Genomic DNA, 15,153 nt, shown 5'->3' with positions numbered 1-15,153 from the left:
ATGTCCCTATTTCTTCGAACACCACCTTCTAGACCCCTTCCTGCAACACCACCCATCCCATTAAAAACAGAATATGCCAGCGGCCCGGTTTTGATATGGCTTTCTGTCAAAGGCACAGGGACCTCCTAAAGCAAGATATTACTTCCAAAGCTCAGGCATATTTGTAACTAGCATCAATTCAACCTTTCTATCTGATCCCTAAAAGAGCAGGGCTCTAAATATTGAAGACTTTCGTCCCATCAGCTTGGTCGGTAGCTTGTATAAAACTCCTGTCCAAAGTTCTAGCAGCCAGGCTCAAATTGGCAATTTCAGAAGGGGTTGGGAAGCACCAGCATGCCTTTGTGGCAGGCAGACAGATCATGGATGCTGCCATTATTGAGAATTGAGCTTGTTGATACCTATTTAAAGGAAGGAAAAAGAGTATTAGTTTGTAAACTCGATATGGAAAAGGCCTTTGACCATATGAATTGGAATTTTCTGCTTTAAATCCTCAAAATGATGGGTTTTGGGCAAATTTGGTGCAATTGGGTCAGCCATTGTACTTCCACTGCATCATTCTCTGAGTTGATTAATGGCTGCCCTATGGGGTTTTTCAAATCTTTGCATGGTTTGAGGCAAGGAGAACCCCACTCCCCCCTCCCCCCCAAACCTCCCTCTTATTTATCTTGGTTATGGAGGTTTTGAGCCATATGATAACCAAGGGAAACGAAGGAGGCCTTCTTAAGGTGCACCTAGATATGCACCTCAATGCGTTTTCAGGCAAAAACGCCTGAAAGGGTAATCAAAATGCGAAACTCACCATATGCATTGCAGCTGGGCGCACACCTCAGCCAAAAAAACAAACCCTTCACACCTCAAAGTTTAAGGCGTAAACATATTGATCCCCCATCAACCTGTTTTCTAAAATATAAAAAAATATTTTAAAAAATAGAAAATAGCATAATAGGAAACGAATTCCCTTCATTCCTGCAAGCTCCAGTCCCTCCTCGAGATGGCAGCCCCTCAACGAAGCATCCCCCTCCACGAAGCATCCTACTCGACAAAGCCTCTCTTCAACAAACCTATGACAATCTTCTCCAGCGAGACTCCTCCTCCAAAGCTGTTGTCTCTCTTGCAGAGCACGATTCCCAATCTTTTCTCTCTGACAGGCTGTTTGGTATCCTCGAGAATTTATCTCTCTCTTGTCTCACATCTTGACAATTTCTCCCTCTCATATCTCAAGTCCATCTCTCGTCATGTGTTCTTCCAGTCTACAGAGGAGCTGCTCTCCTGCCCCTTTTTGTACCCTTGTGTCATTTCTATCAAGTGTGCACATGGCTGTCTCATTATAGTAAATGCCATGGGCATGTGGCTGATTTATGTACTTAGACTCTAGAATTTTTTTTCTCCCACACTATTTTTTAGTTTTAAAATTCAAACAACAAAATTAATAATTTATTTTAATAAATTTCATATTCATTTTGATATATATAATTCATTTTTATATATTTCAAATAAAAAATTAAATTTCCAAAAGGCTTATGTCTCAACGCCTCAAGGCTTACACCTTGCCTCACTGGGGGTAAAGCACTCACCTTATAATTTTGCCTATTAAAACACAAGTAGTCTACCATCTCCTTTTTGCAAATGATACTATTATTTTCTGTGAGGACAATCTTGAACAAATTATTAACCTTCGATGCATCATTTTTGGGCTTTTGAAGCAGTCACAGGTCTAAAGGTGTTATCATTCCCATGGGGACTTGCGTTTGGGGCCCCCTCCTTACAGAAATTCTTGGCTACAACCTAGGAAGCTTCCCTGTTTCCTACATTGGCCTCCCTCTGGAAGCCAAGTTCAAAGACAAGGGTGCCTAGGATCCTATAGTTGGTAGATTTGAAAGAAAACTGGCTGATTGGAAAAGGATGTATCTTTCCCAAGGTGGTAGACTCACTCCTATCAAAAGCACCTTACCTAGTCTCCCAGTTTATTTGATGTCTTTGTTTCCCAACCCTGGTGCAGTGCCAAATGATAGAAGGCATTCAAAGAAGATTCCTTCAGGGGAACACAGGAGAGGAATTCAAATATCATCTTGTGAGATGGGTGGTTGTCAAACAACCCATGCAAAAGGGGAAGCCTGATCTTAGATCTCTTCTTACTTTTAACAAGACACTCTTGAGGAAATGTCTTCGGAGGTTCATGTCTAAGAAAAATCATTTCTGGATACAGCCTTCATCACAATGGTTGGGCTTCCAAAGAGGTGACCAATGGCTATGGTACAAGTGTCAAGAAATTCGTTAGAAAATAGTGGGACAACTTTTTTTCTCACATTCATTTCAATTTGGGAAACAGGGAGGATGTGTTTTTTTGGCATGATGTTTGGTGTGGTGGCTCCCAACTTAGCACTTCATTCCCTTCTATTTATAGACTTGCATGCGATAAAAATATGCCCTCATTTGCCATCACCAGAAACATTGTTTGGAATGTTTCCCTGATCAGTAATGTTTTTGACTGGGAGATCGATACTCCTATTGATTTTTTCAGCAGTCTCTACAAAGTTCAGAGCTAGGGCTCCTCCAACAATCCCAAAGTGGTCCCTGAGCAAGGAGGGAACTTCCACAGTCAAGTCCTACTATAACCACCTTAGCTGCCCGATGGAGTGCATCAGCCCTTTTCCTTGGAAGCCCATTTTGGAAACAGCAGCCCCGTCCAAGGTTGCTTTTTTCACCAGGGAGGCCGCTCTAGGGAAGATCCTCACCCTTGACAACCTTCAAAGAAAGGGCATCTCTACTGTGCATAGATGTTTACTGTGCCTCAAAGAATCAGAATCAGTGGAGGACATCATTCTTCACTGCCCCTGGACAAGGAAACCCAGGAGGTCAAACAGAAATGGGTCATTGCAGCTTCGGTTGAGAGTGAGATTTGAGCTTGGAAAGGGATCTGCACCAGCAAGCTCAAAAGGAGAGTCCTTTCTCTTATTCCCCTTGCTATTTTTAGGGCGATCCAGAAAGAAAGGAATAGAAGGGCTTTCAATGGGACAGTCTCATCTTTGCAGGCTGTCAAAGATAACTGGAATTCTATGATCACTAGTTGGCATAGTGGGATGCCTGAGAGGGACTTCCCTGTTATTCTTGATTCCCTGAAGTGTATTATTTTAGTTTTTTGTTGTCTATGTTGTACATGAGAGGCATCTTCTTGATGCCAAATCTTTCTCTAATAAAATGTTTTCGCTGACACAAAATAAATAAATAAAGCATTCTATTGAGGAGGAAAGAAGAAAAAGTACAAAAGGAGAACAGATCCTCCTAAATCAGCCAAAATAAAAATAACAAAGAAAAGAAAACACAAAAGAGAATTTCCATGTATGCAACATCACATTAATTTAAGCTTGACCAGGCAATTGAACTTACTACAATCAGAAGGGAGACGGATTTATCTACTCAACAATGGGAAGGCAACAAGGGAGCAGGGTCAAAGGGGACAAGTTCTTATTCCAAGCATCTGTGTTCTATTGATTTTAACCATATGTTTACTTATGAAAAAAGTAGAATAACTAACACTCATTCAATTGATCCCAGATAAGCAACCTAGTGAAACAGAGAATATCTTTTAGATAGAGTATGTTTGAACACTAAACATTGAAAGGATATCACAAAGCATAGCAGTCAATTTAGGTCCAAAATTATCAATATACCTGCACAACTTCGTCATTCAGAGCACCACTCTTTGGGACTTGTTCCTTTGCAAAGATACGTATACTAGCACCTGTAGCTCTTCTCATTTCAGCAATAATGAAACCACCCTTACCCAATAAACAACCTATCTGTTGTGCATGTACAAGAAGCCTAGCAACAACTGCAGCACCAGGTTCAAACCCAACCTCAGCGATTCGACAATGAACGCGAATAACAGCATCTTGTGCTGGAGAACGGTTTTGCTCTGAATTCTGCAACAATCAAAACACAAAATATAAGAAGCAGACAACTAAATATTTCATACAAAATCTAGCAGAGAATTTTCTAGGATATATAAGCATTGTAATGACGTGCAATGACATAATATGGCAGCGTTTGGTTTTCTTCTTTAGTTTGATTGTACCAAGAACAAAAATGGTTGATAGTCCAGCAGGCATAGCCTTCATTGAATAACTAATATTTGGATAATGGGTGTAAACCCCCACATGATCTAAAAAATGACCAATGAACTCATGCATAAGAGGAATCTTTATAACGATGATTCCGAAAAACTCAAAGCAATGAACTTATGCATAAGAGAAAAGGTTTCTGTAGAGTTTTCAGAAATAAGAACACATCACATGGTCAACAGTCCTACAATTGAGCTGCTTTTGCTAATCTAGTCTGCTAGGAAGGCTATTCATTGATGGGTCCTGAATCCAGATCCAGAATACACATAACAAATGTGCAGGAATTTGATTCAGAGGTCTGTCATTTTCATGCATGAGCAATCTAACACAAAAGCTCCCTGATTACCACATATGCAAGAATGCTGCAGCTCTCCAACTATAGGACTATTATTCAAAGGTACAGGAAGGTTCGCATGCCTCTCGTGCAGATATCACAACCACCCGCTCATCTGCATCAGGTGCGGCATCAGCAATCTTGATAGAAGCACCAGTCTCACTTTGCAAAGCCCGTATAACAGATCCACCTTTCCCTATCAAACTGCCAACTTTGTCCACTTGACATAATAACCTAAATACAACCTCATCCTCCACTGCCATTCTGTAGTTGGATACAAAATTCTCAGGCCCTGGAGTAGAAGAATAAACCCTGGAACGGTAATCTGTAGACTGGAGACTAGCTCCATAATTACGTTGAGGAAATGGGTCCACCAGTGCAGGCATACCAGTTCCATGAAGGGCTGCCCCCGATGATTTCATAGCAGCAGAAGTAGCTACATCTACTCTAGAGTTATCTTGAAGACAACTTGAAACAGACAGGAGTGCCTTCTTTACTGCTGGGAAGTTTCCTGTTATCTGCATTTCAGACCCACAGAACACAATAAGCATAATACGAACAAAGCATGACTTTAAAAATGCAAATGATGCACAAAGTCTTATAGAAAAATGGTCAGAGGGGGATTTCACAAAAGTAAAATATATTGAATTTATCAACTAAATGAGTGTTTTAGAACGTAACTCACATTTTATATAAGTAAAATTCATTCAAAGGCGCCAAGGGTTGCCACCCAAGTACCATAACAAAACTCATTACTCATATCATTCAGCACAAACAATTCTAAATGATACATGCACGCTCCATGGCAGCAAAGCAGGAAGGAACATAATAAATTGAAATATCTATTCAAGAAGTTGCACCATCTGACATGTGGAACCATTAGCTAAAATAATTACTGTTTTCTTTTCTTTTTCAGATATTCACAAAATTTATAAATCTGAAACTTATTTACCCGCCAAACACGGCTTTTATGTTTGTCTATATTTAGTTAATTAGTTTGAAAATGAACCTAGCAAAGCACAACCATACTCCTCATCTATTTTGTGTATTATCTTCCAGATTTAATTGATCTTAAATGTAGTAATTGCAACCCAAAGAATGGCTCTTACTTGAACTCAAAATATAGAAACACTAAGTGTTACGGAATTGAAACATATAAACTATTGTACTTGGATTAGCCTAGGCGCAATGGTAAAGTTGTCGTTGTGTGACCTGGAGATCACGGGTTCAAGGCATGGAAACAGCCTCTTGCAAAAATGCAAGGTGAGGCTGCAGGCTATAGACCCTCTGCCCCTTCCCTAGAACCCGCATACGCGAGAGCTTTGTACACTGGGCTGCCCTTTTTTTCTATTTGGATTATTTTGCAACCTAAAGAATGGCTCTTACTATTTCTCTCAGATTTTTTTTCCAACAAAAAATCCAGATTTGAGTTCTCTATTGGGGTTACAAACCCTAGAAACTCATTATTCTATTTCCCTCCTCAACCCCTCACCAGTCAAGATAGAAAGAGCTTACAATTTTCAATCCAACGCAAATGAACTTAGGCATAACATTTTGTCCATACTAAGAAGGCTACTTGAACTAGTGCAGAAGAATGGTATGATTCATTACATGACAAATGCATTTTCTCCCAGACTTTTCCCATCATGTTCTCCCCAACAAGAAGGAACCAAAATCAAACACAGCCACTCATTCGCCACAGTTTAAGTCGTAAAAAAGGTGCGGAAGAATAAACCACTTTCCAATTAAATGGAGAGGTTTTGAAGAGAAATACAAGGGAGGAAACCCAAGACAGGTGTGCCATCATTAATAAAAGGAAAGACGGGCAGATGAGAAGTATACATAGTGCAGTCTAATGAAGATGAGATTTGCTTTCTAGTATGGATGAAAAGCCTTTCAAATCTTGGAACTTTAGCCAGCGAAAAGGTCATGTCAATGGTCATATGTTGACATGATTATCTCAAAGGATTGGGTCACAGACTCACAATCAAATAGGGATTGCATGATTTCACTAATATGAATGCCCCACTTACTTCCTAATAACCCATTCAAGTACAAAATTTTGAGGGCTTGCATATTTTATTAGTGAAGAGGGACATCGCTATTTTTGTTACTCTCAAACATGTGTACTTCTCACACAATCCATCCTTGCTTCTCTTAAATTATAGCATGCCAAGGCTTCATGGAAATGGTTGTGGAGGAGTGGCCTTTTACTTAGAAAAGATTTTGAGAAAACTTATGACATGATAAATTAGCAAAACGTGAGGAGAGGTTTTGAGGAGGTGTAGAGAAAATGGATCAAAGGTTGCCTAAGCTCAACCAATTTGTCACTGAGTGTCATGGTCAACCAAAGGAGTGGTTTAGGCTACTTAGGAGCTTAGGCAAGGGGTCTCATTGTCTCCTTTTTTGTTATCCCGAGGATGCTTATGCATGCCCAAGGTTTGGGGGTATTTTAGAGGTCTTTGTGCTGGGAGGGAGGAAGTGGAGGTGTTTGATCTTCAATTTCTGATGATATTATAATGTTCTTGAGGACAATGCTGAAAAATCCCATGAGGTCATTATCTTGTTAAAAATTCTTCTAAAAAGATCTAGAGTTTAAAGATTAACTTGTCCACAAGTGGGATGACTAGGTATCAGTCTGTGGGGTGCGGACTTAGAGGATTTCAAGAACCTGACAGGTTGCATTCCCCTCAAGTGGCCTTTATTATCTTCGTCTCTCTCTTGGGGGCAATCCAAACTTTGTGGCCTTTTGAGATCCCGTGATTGAGAGGGCAAGCAGGAGATTCGAGGGTGGAGCAGAGCATATTTGTCTCTTGGGGGTTGTGCCTCACTTTCCAACATCCCTATTTACTTCCTTTCACTTTTTAGACTGCCCTAGAATGCAGGGCTCTAGAGAGCTGATGTGTGATTTCCTCTTGCCAGATTTTGGGGGAGGGTAAACAAGACTGTCTTGTTAGCTAGGAGAATTTTTTTTTAATCAACAAAAAGAAAACATATTATTATTTTAAGGCATCAAGGGGATGCCAACCTGTGGTACAAAACATCAACCACCCTGTAGAGTGTCGCAAACATCAAGGGTTACAAAATGGTCATTAACAATGTTCCCGCTGAGCCAGTTGGAGATAGCAGTCATCCATTGGGCTGTGCAGGTCTGAAGCAAAGTGAAGGCTCTCTTAATTCTTTCTTTCCAAGCCCACCAAAAGATGGTGAGAGGGATGAGGTTCAAAGCATTTCACTTCTCCTTTGTGGCTCTGATGCCATTCCAAGCCCAAATCTTCCCTCCAACTGAATTTGCCATAACCCACTGCTGCCCAGTCAAGGAAAGAGCCAAATTCCACATGTTCCTTGTCTAGGGACAGTGGAGAAAAATGTAGTCGACTGATCCTGCATCAGCCATACAAAGAAAACACCGATTTGTGAATGTAAGCCCTCTTTTCTGCCGACTGTCGAGGGTTAAAATATTTCCATGTACAAACTCTCAAGCAAAAAAAGGCAACCTTAAAGGGGCTGCTGTCCTCCAAATCAGAATCCAAGGGGAGTTATTGCTAATTTGTTCCCAACAGTGAGAACTACTTATAAAAAGATTTAACAGAGAAAACTCCATTTTTGTCCAAAGTCCATTTTAGCTCATTCAGGATGTTTTGATGACAGAAATTATATAGAAATCTGTACAATTCAGAGAGTGTGAAGCTCCCAATCTACCACATTCCTTGTAAAAGGAATGTCCTAGAAAATTTCCTAATCAATGATTTGGAGATGATGACTGAGAAGGGCATTTCTATCACAAGCCAAGTTGTAGATGGAAGGAAATGCAGCTCTATGATTACAATTCTCGCACCATAAATCATGCCAAAAGTAAACATTGGCCCCATTCACCACTTCAAATGTCACAAATTGGAAAATATCATCCCATCCTTTCCTGATGAATTTCCGAACACCCACTCCATAGGGACCTCTTCCATTGTGTGTTGTCCAATCATTGTGCTCTAGCCCATATTTCGAAACAATAATATTCCACCAAAAGTGGTCTTTCTCCTTTATGAACCTCCATAACCACTTCCCAACGAGAACTTTACTGAAAGTGAGAAGGGAGTTCAACCCCAAACCTCCTAAATAAATGGGTTGTTTGACCACTCCCCATCTAACAAAGTGGTATTTAACCACTAAGCTTCCCCAAAGAAATCTTCTCTAAATTCCCTCCAATCTCCTAGCAACTGAGGAAGATTTGTCAAAATGCTTTCGATAAGAATGAGTTTGCCTCCTTCTAATAAGATATTTCTTTTCCATCCTACCAATCTCCTTTCAAAAGTTTCAATAATAGGGTCTCAAACTCCTTTATCTTTGAATTTGGCTCCAGGTGGGAGACTGAGGTGATTAATGGGAAAGGTTCCCATCTTGCAACCCAAGAGACTAGCAAGGTAAGTCCCCCCATGTTCTCACCAATTGGAATAAGCTCACTTTTGCCAAGGTTCACTTCTAAGCCTAAGATGGCCTCAAACCCTAACAAAATGCAGCGGAGGTTGAGGATATGGAGGGGATCATCTTCACAAAAAATAATAGTATTATCTGTGAAAAGAAAATGGGAAACTTCTGTAATCCTTCCATTTCTGCCCACCTTGAGACCTCTAAAGATCCCTCCTTCAATAGCTTTCATCAGCATGAGGCTAAGCACATCCATGACCAAAATAAACAGAAAAGGGGGACAAGGGATCTCCTTGCCTCAAGCCTCTCGAGTAATGAAAGAAATCAGAAGGGCAGCCACTAATGAGCACTGAGAAGCTTGGGTTTTTGATACATTGAGCAATCCAACCACACCAAAGCTCATTTTCCTAAGGAGATAGAAGAAAATTCCAATTGACATGATCAAATGCTTTTTCCATATCCAGTTTGCACACCATTCCCCTTTTTCCCTCCTTTAGATAGTCATCCACCACTTCATTAACAATAACAGCAGCATCCATAATCTGTCTTCCAGCCACAAAAGCATGTTGATATTGACCAATGACTTCTGGCATTGCTTTTTTGAACCTTTCAGCAAGTACTTTGACAATGATTTTATAAATGCTTCCCACCAAGCTAATGGGATGGAGATCTTTGATGATAGCAGCCCCAACTTTCTTTGGAACAAGAATTACAAGGTGTTATTTATGCAACTGACGAATTTTCATGATCTATGGAACTCCTCAAACATGTATAACAAGTCATGTTTGAGCAGGCTCCAACTAGCCTAAAAAGAAAGCCAAGGAGAAACCATCCGGCCCAGCCGCTTTATCCCCATTGCACTTTTTAATAGCTTGGAGTACTTTTGTTCTTTCAAAAGGTCTCTCCAGCCACTCTGCAGTGGAAGAACTGAGGGATCTGAAATTGATGCCATCCACTATAGGTCTCCAAGACTCGGACTCAATGTAGAGGTCTTTATAAAAATCGCAAATACCTTTTCTAAAGTCCTCTTCCCTGGTTAAGGTGACTTCCCCAATTTCAATGCTGAAAAGGGGGTTATTTCTACGGCAAGCATTTGCTGTCCAATGAAAGAATTTTGTATTAAGGTCCCCCCTCTTTGAGCCGTAAAGCTTTGGGCTTCTGCTTTCAAGATATCTCTTCAAGATTAATAACCTCATACAATTCCTTCTTGATTTCCATTGGGAGATTGTTAGAAGACTCAAAGTTTGAATGGGGGTTGGGGCTTGGCAATGTGGTACCCATCTCTATAATTGGTAAATGGTTGTGGAGGTTCCCCTTGGAAATTAATTACTATGACACAAGGTGATTACAAGTATATAAGGGTTCCATCAAAATAAGCGGGAACTAGAAGAAGTGGCATTATTTCTCATGCAAGCCCCTGGAAGTTCGTTACCCATGTGGCACGTTAGTTTTTTCTTCTCACCCGCTTCAAAGTTGGCAATGCAATAAGGTTCATTTTTTGGAGGATGTTTGGGTAGGTGAGTTTGGAGATGGCAGTGCCTCGTTTGCTTAAGCTTTCTATCCTTCACAAGGCACCTATCAGTCTGTTATTTTCTTCTAAGGGGGCTCACTTTTGTGGGACTTCCACTATTTTAGGAACTTCAATGATAGAGAGGTTTGTGAGCTTTCCACCTTGCTTACTGTGTTAGGTTGCTTTGCTCCATTCAATCAAGTCGGTTTTCTCCAAAATCCTTTGTCTTACACATCTTAAAAAACCCTTCTCCCATTTTTTTTTTCTTGGAGCCAATCAAGATCTGGACATTCATCTGGACTGTGACACTGAACAGGATTAATTTGCACAATGCGTTAACAGACAAGAGGGCCCTACAAGCCTCTCAATCCTAACATGTGCCTGATGTGCTTCAAGTCCAATCAAACAAAAGCTCACCTTTACCCCCATTGTTAGGTGGCAACCTATCTTTGAAATGCTCTCTTCTCTTACTTTGGTGAAGCTTGGGTGGCGCCTTAGTCGTCACATATTGGGGTTTTGGCTCAAGTAGAAAGGGCTGCATTTTATGAAGTGCATCTTTGGCATTTTATGAACTGGTGCAGTCTTTTCTATCTCATTGACTCTCTGGATTAAGAGGAATGCAAGTACATTCAGGGGCAGTACAATTTCTCCTTGTTTGTTGCAGGGTTGAGTGGTATTCTTGCCTTTCTTTGGGCTCATTCTTCTAAATTTTATTTTTGAGGTTTATCATAGTCCAACCTTCAAAGGATTGGAGGGCAGCTCTATTGTAATCATCTTAGTTGTTGCTCTTTGTTCTTAGAGGACACCTAGTTCCCAATTTATTGTACATTGCTTCGGTACCATAGCTTTAAATAGCAGTAGTGGGTAGCGTAATGTGACAGTAACAGGTGCAGCGGGAAGCGGGAGTAGTGGATGTTACGTAACAGATAGTTGGTGTAATGGCAGTGAATTTTTTTCAAGCACACAATCTAATGCATATTAGTATATTTGCATCTTTTAAGCTCTTAACTCTTCTTAGAAAGAGTTCTAGTGTGTTTTGGATCCTTTAGTTCAACTTCCTAACATTGTTTAATGATGACAACAAATTTTACATTTGTTGTAACCAATATTGGCAGAAATATTAAATATATACTTTTTCACTTTTTCATTAATCATATGTTTGATAAGTTAATTAATAAAACAAAATTCAATATGCAATAATTTATTAGGCACATAAAACATACAAACTATGCAATAAATTACACAAGTTCTGTTACTTTGTTTGTTAAAGTAATAAAAATCTAATAAATTTAGACTAACAAGTTATTATTATACGATATAACCCAAGCTTTAAAACTATAATAAATAATCATAAACTTTATTTATACAATATAACCCAAGCTTTAAAACTCTAACATATAATCATAAACTTTATCATTAAATTATTAAAGTACTAGCAACTTGACGAAAAATTCTGGAAAAGAAAAAGAAGGCTGAAGTTGAAAAGCATAGAAAAGAAAAATCGCCAAATAAATAATTTTTAGCCAAATAATGTCACATCAGATTCTTACTTAATGCATCTTTTGTGAATATTATAAAAATAATGTTTATATCATTATCATCCTCATTATAATCAATCCCCCCTCCCACAGCTTATCAAGAATAATTTATGAAAAGGGAAAAAAAAAAAAAAAAGAAGAAAACGTTTAAAAGATATACATGTTTTGCCATAACAGTCTTATAGCAATTACATAATGGCTGTCGCAGGTGTTGCATAGCAGTAATAATCTGAAGGGCCACTACGGCTGTGATTTTTCTTCCCGCCAATTTAGCAGTGTAACGACAACAAGGACCCAAAAAATGTCACAGCCACTATTTTAAACTATGGCTTGGTATGCCTAAGGAAAAGGAGGAATGAGGCTTGGGTCTCGGCAATTTGGTGTCTATAAACATGGCTTTGGTGTGGTTATGGCAGCTTCCTTTGAAAACTATTTCTCTTTGGCGTAGGGTTATCAAAGGTAAATTTTCTTGCAAGAGAATGGTGGGATGCCAATATTATAGCTAGAGTTTCGCATGTAAACCCTTGGAAATTCATCCCGCAAGTAACTTCATTTTTCTCCCCTTACATCAAATATATGGGGAAGATTAGTGTAGGCTTGATTCTAGAAGGATATTTGGATTGGGGATGTTTGGCTTTTTGTTGCTTTTCCATACGTTTTGGCTCTCGGTGCATCCTAATGCCTTATCTTGTCATTTCTTGTTTGGCTAAGGTAACTTGCAAATTTCAGTTTCACTGTAACCTTAATCATAGGTTGGTTGAGGAACTTTCCTCTCTCCTAGGGTTGTTAGACTCTTTTTGTTATTATCATTGTGGGAGTGTTAGGTTCTGGTTTTTGGATAACTTAGGTGTTTCCTTTCCCCTTGCCAATAAATTGTGGAGAGCTAATGTCCCTTCAAAGGTAAAGGCTTTTGTGTGATGGCCATTTTCAATTGGGCTATCACCGTTGCAGGCTCAATGACAATACAAGGCTTTGTCCTAGATGTATGTGATATGTGTCATGGTAGTAACAAGGATCATACTCATTTATTATCGCATCGCCATGCAACTTCTTGTCTATGGAACAAAAAATTTGGCTTATTGAGAGACTGTTGGGTGTGCCCTTATTATTTGGAGGCTTCCTTAATGGTTGCTTTTAGATGTCATGGAACACATGTCAGGACTTTGTGGTGGCGTTTATTTTTCCTATTCTTTGAGTAATTTGGTTGGAGAGAAATGCCTCAATTTTTCAAGATGGTGGGTTTTATATGGTCTCAATTTGGACCGGACCATATGTTTATCGTCCTTGTGGGTGTTCAATGCAAGGCATTTTGGTAGTACAGCTTTTGCTGATATTTATCAGATATTGGTTCAACGATAATCATGGTTCTCTACTTGTATTAGCTCCTTTTTTTTGTTTTTTATTTTTTATTTTTTCTATTTTCTGTTGCTCTTCAATGAGTTAACATCTGCTTTGTACATTCTTATCACTTAGTATACTTCTTTTTCTACAAAAACTAGAAAAAATATATATATAATAGTTCAAGCTTTTCAGCATCCATATATCAATAACAACATTTTCGTATGCAACCACAGCAATGTACAATTAAAATGAAAACCACACATTATTTAACAAAAAATAATTACTATGGAGAAATCGCTTCACTTCGATGAGCATCAGAGTATATCTCTTGGCTTTTTTTTTGTTTGGCATTCAAATAATGACAATATAAAGCATAAATATAGTTTTTTTTCCATAAAATCAGGCTCTTACATAATCTACTGATACATTTTTCAGAAAATGGCCCAAATAGTTAAAAATAAAGGAGAAGATATTAAGGTCTCTCAAGTTCTGTTGCATTTTCTCAGCAACCAAACAGCACAAATTGAAGACAAAAGACAACATCAACTAAAAAACGTTACCTGTATCAACTCATCCCCGGAGGAAGCACACGCTGGGATATGATCCTTGGGCAAAATCCTAACCTGTGCTCCACTTGCCTGCCTAATCTTCTCCACAATCTTCCCTCCCCTTCCAAGCACGCAACCCACCTGATTACTCCCAGCCAACAACCTACACAACACTAACCCCTGTATACCGGCTTCTTCCTTATTCTCTTTCCCCTCGCCCTGACTCCTCTCCTCATCAACCCTCAATATTCTTTCAAAAACCCTAACCAGAGCCTTCTGTGCCGGTGACCCATCGTCCTCGCTCGCGCCCGTGTATGCGCTGGCCGATTCTTGAACATCCGGAGCAGCTTCGCCATTATTATTACTAGAATTGGAAGCAGTGGCGGTGGTGGTAGTAGAGGTGGTGGAGGAGCTATCTTTCCTGATGGAGTCGGGAGCAAGGATGAGGATGACGCGCTCATCGCAGCCAGGAACGGCGTCATCGATGCGAATTTTGGAGCCGGTTTCCTCGCGGAACTGGCGGATGATGGCCCCGCCCTTGCCGATGACGCCGCCGGTCTTTGTCGCTGGGCAGAGGATTCTGAAGAGTGTTTCTCCGGCGGAGGGCTTGAGATGATGCGGCACCGGCTGATGACTGTGGTGGCGCCGCTTACTTCCGGCACCGGTGGGGGTGGCTGCTGAGGCCTCGGTTGGCATGAATTGAGCATCCATGGAAAGAATCACGGGAGTAGCAGTCTCAGCACAAAAGCCATGGAAAAAGCAAGAGCGCGTGGGGTAGCCGGGTCCATAGACTCCATACCATAGCTTTAAGCTAGCTGCGGCCTTCGAAAGAACTATTAAAAATATATATAATAAAATAAAAATAAAAAACTAGCTGTGGGCATTTTCTATTTTAAAATTCTTAAAATAATTTTTAATAACTAAGTTCAATTTGAAATTTTTTATTTTAAAAATCTAAAAATAATTTATGTGTGTTTTAAAATATTTTATCTGTAATGTTAATATTCCACTATTTAATGTTAATAATTAATTTTAGATAATAATGGAAAGGACATTTTGAAGTATTTCATAGAAATGATAATTCAGGCATGGCCAGCCCGTTTGCTAGGTCCATAGCCAGGCAAGGGCATCGCTATGCCCCACTGCTCTACTGTGGCCGGCCCCCAAACTACATCACAAAATAAGTTTTCGAGATTTAGTATATTTTCATAATTTAATTTTATTTATCTTGAACTTAATTGATTTCAAAGATTATTTTCCTGTACAAAATTGATTTTTTAAACTCAATTATTATTATTATTAATTAATCAAATTTTAGACATCTAATTTATTCTACACA

General features: G+C 39.5%; 1 protein-coding gene across 1 annotated transcript in view; it reads right to left on the bottom strand.

Annotated features, from left to right (window-relative positions):
- LOC131157506 (KH domain-containing protein HEN4) overlaps positions 1-14,627 on the bottom strand; it is a 29,464-nt gene extending 14,837 nt beyond the window's left edge. Inside the window, exons 1-3 of the mRNA XM_058111714.1 lie at positions 13,827-14,627; positions 4,539-4,973; positions 3,672-3,923 (exon numbers count right to left, since the gene is read on the bottom strand). Coding sequence (XP_057967697.1) covers positions 3,672-3,923; positions 4,539-4,973; positions 13,827-14,525 — 1,386 coding nt within the window. The 5' untranslated portion in view covers positions 14,526-14,627. The remainder of the gene's footprint in view (positions 1-3,671; positions 3,924-4,538; positions 4,974-13,826) is intronic.
- Positions 14,628-15,153: the final 526 nt, after the last annotated feature.

Source organism: Malania oleifera, chromosome 6 (genome assembly GCF_029873635.1).
Source record: "Malania oleifera isolate guangnan ecotype guangnan chromosome 6, ASM2987363v1, whole genome shotgun sequence".
NCBI classification, from domain to species: domain Eukaryota; kingdom Viridiplantae; phylum Streptophyta; class Magnoliopsida; order Santalales; family Ximeniaceae; genus Malania; species Malania oleifera.
The sequence above is the reverse complement of the archived record's forward strand: the minus strand, read 5'-3'. Positions and strand labels throughout refer to the sequence as shown.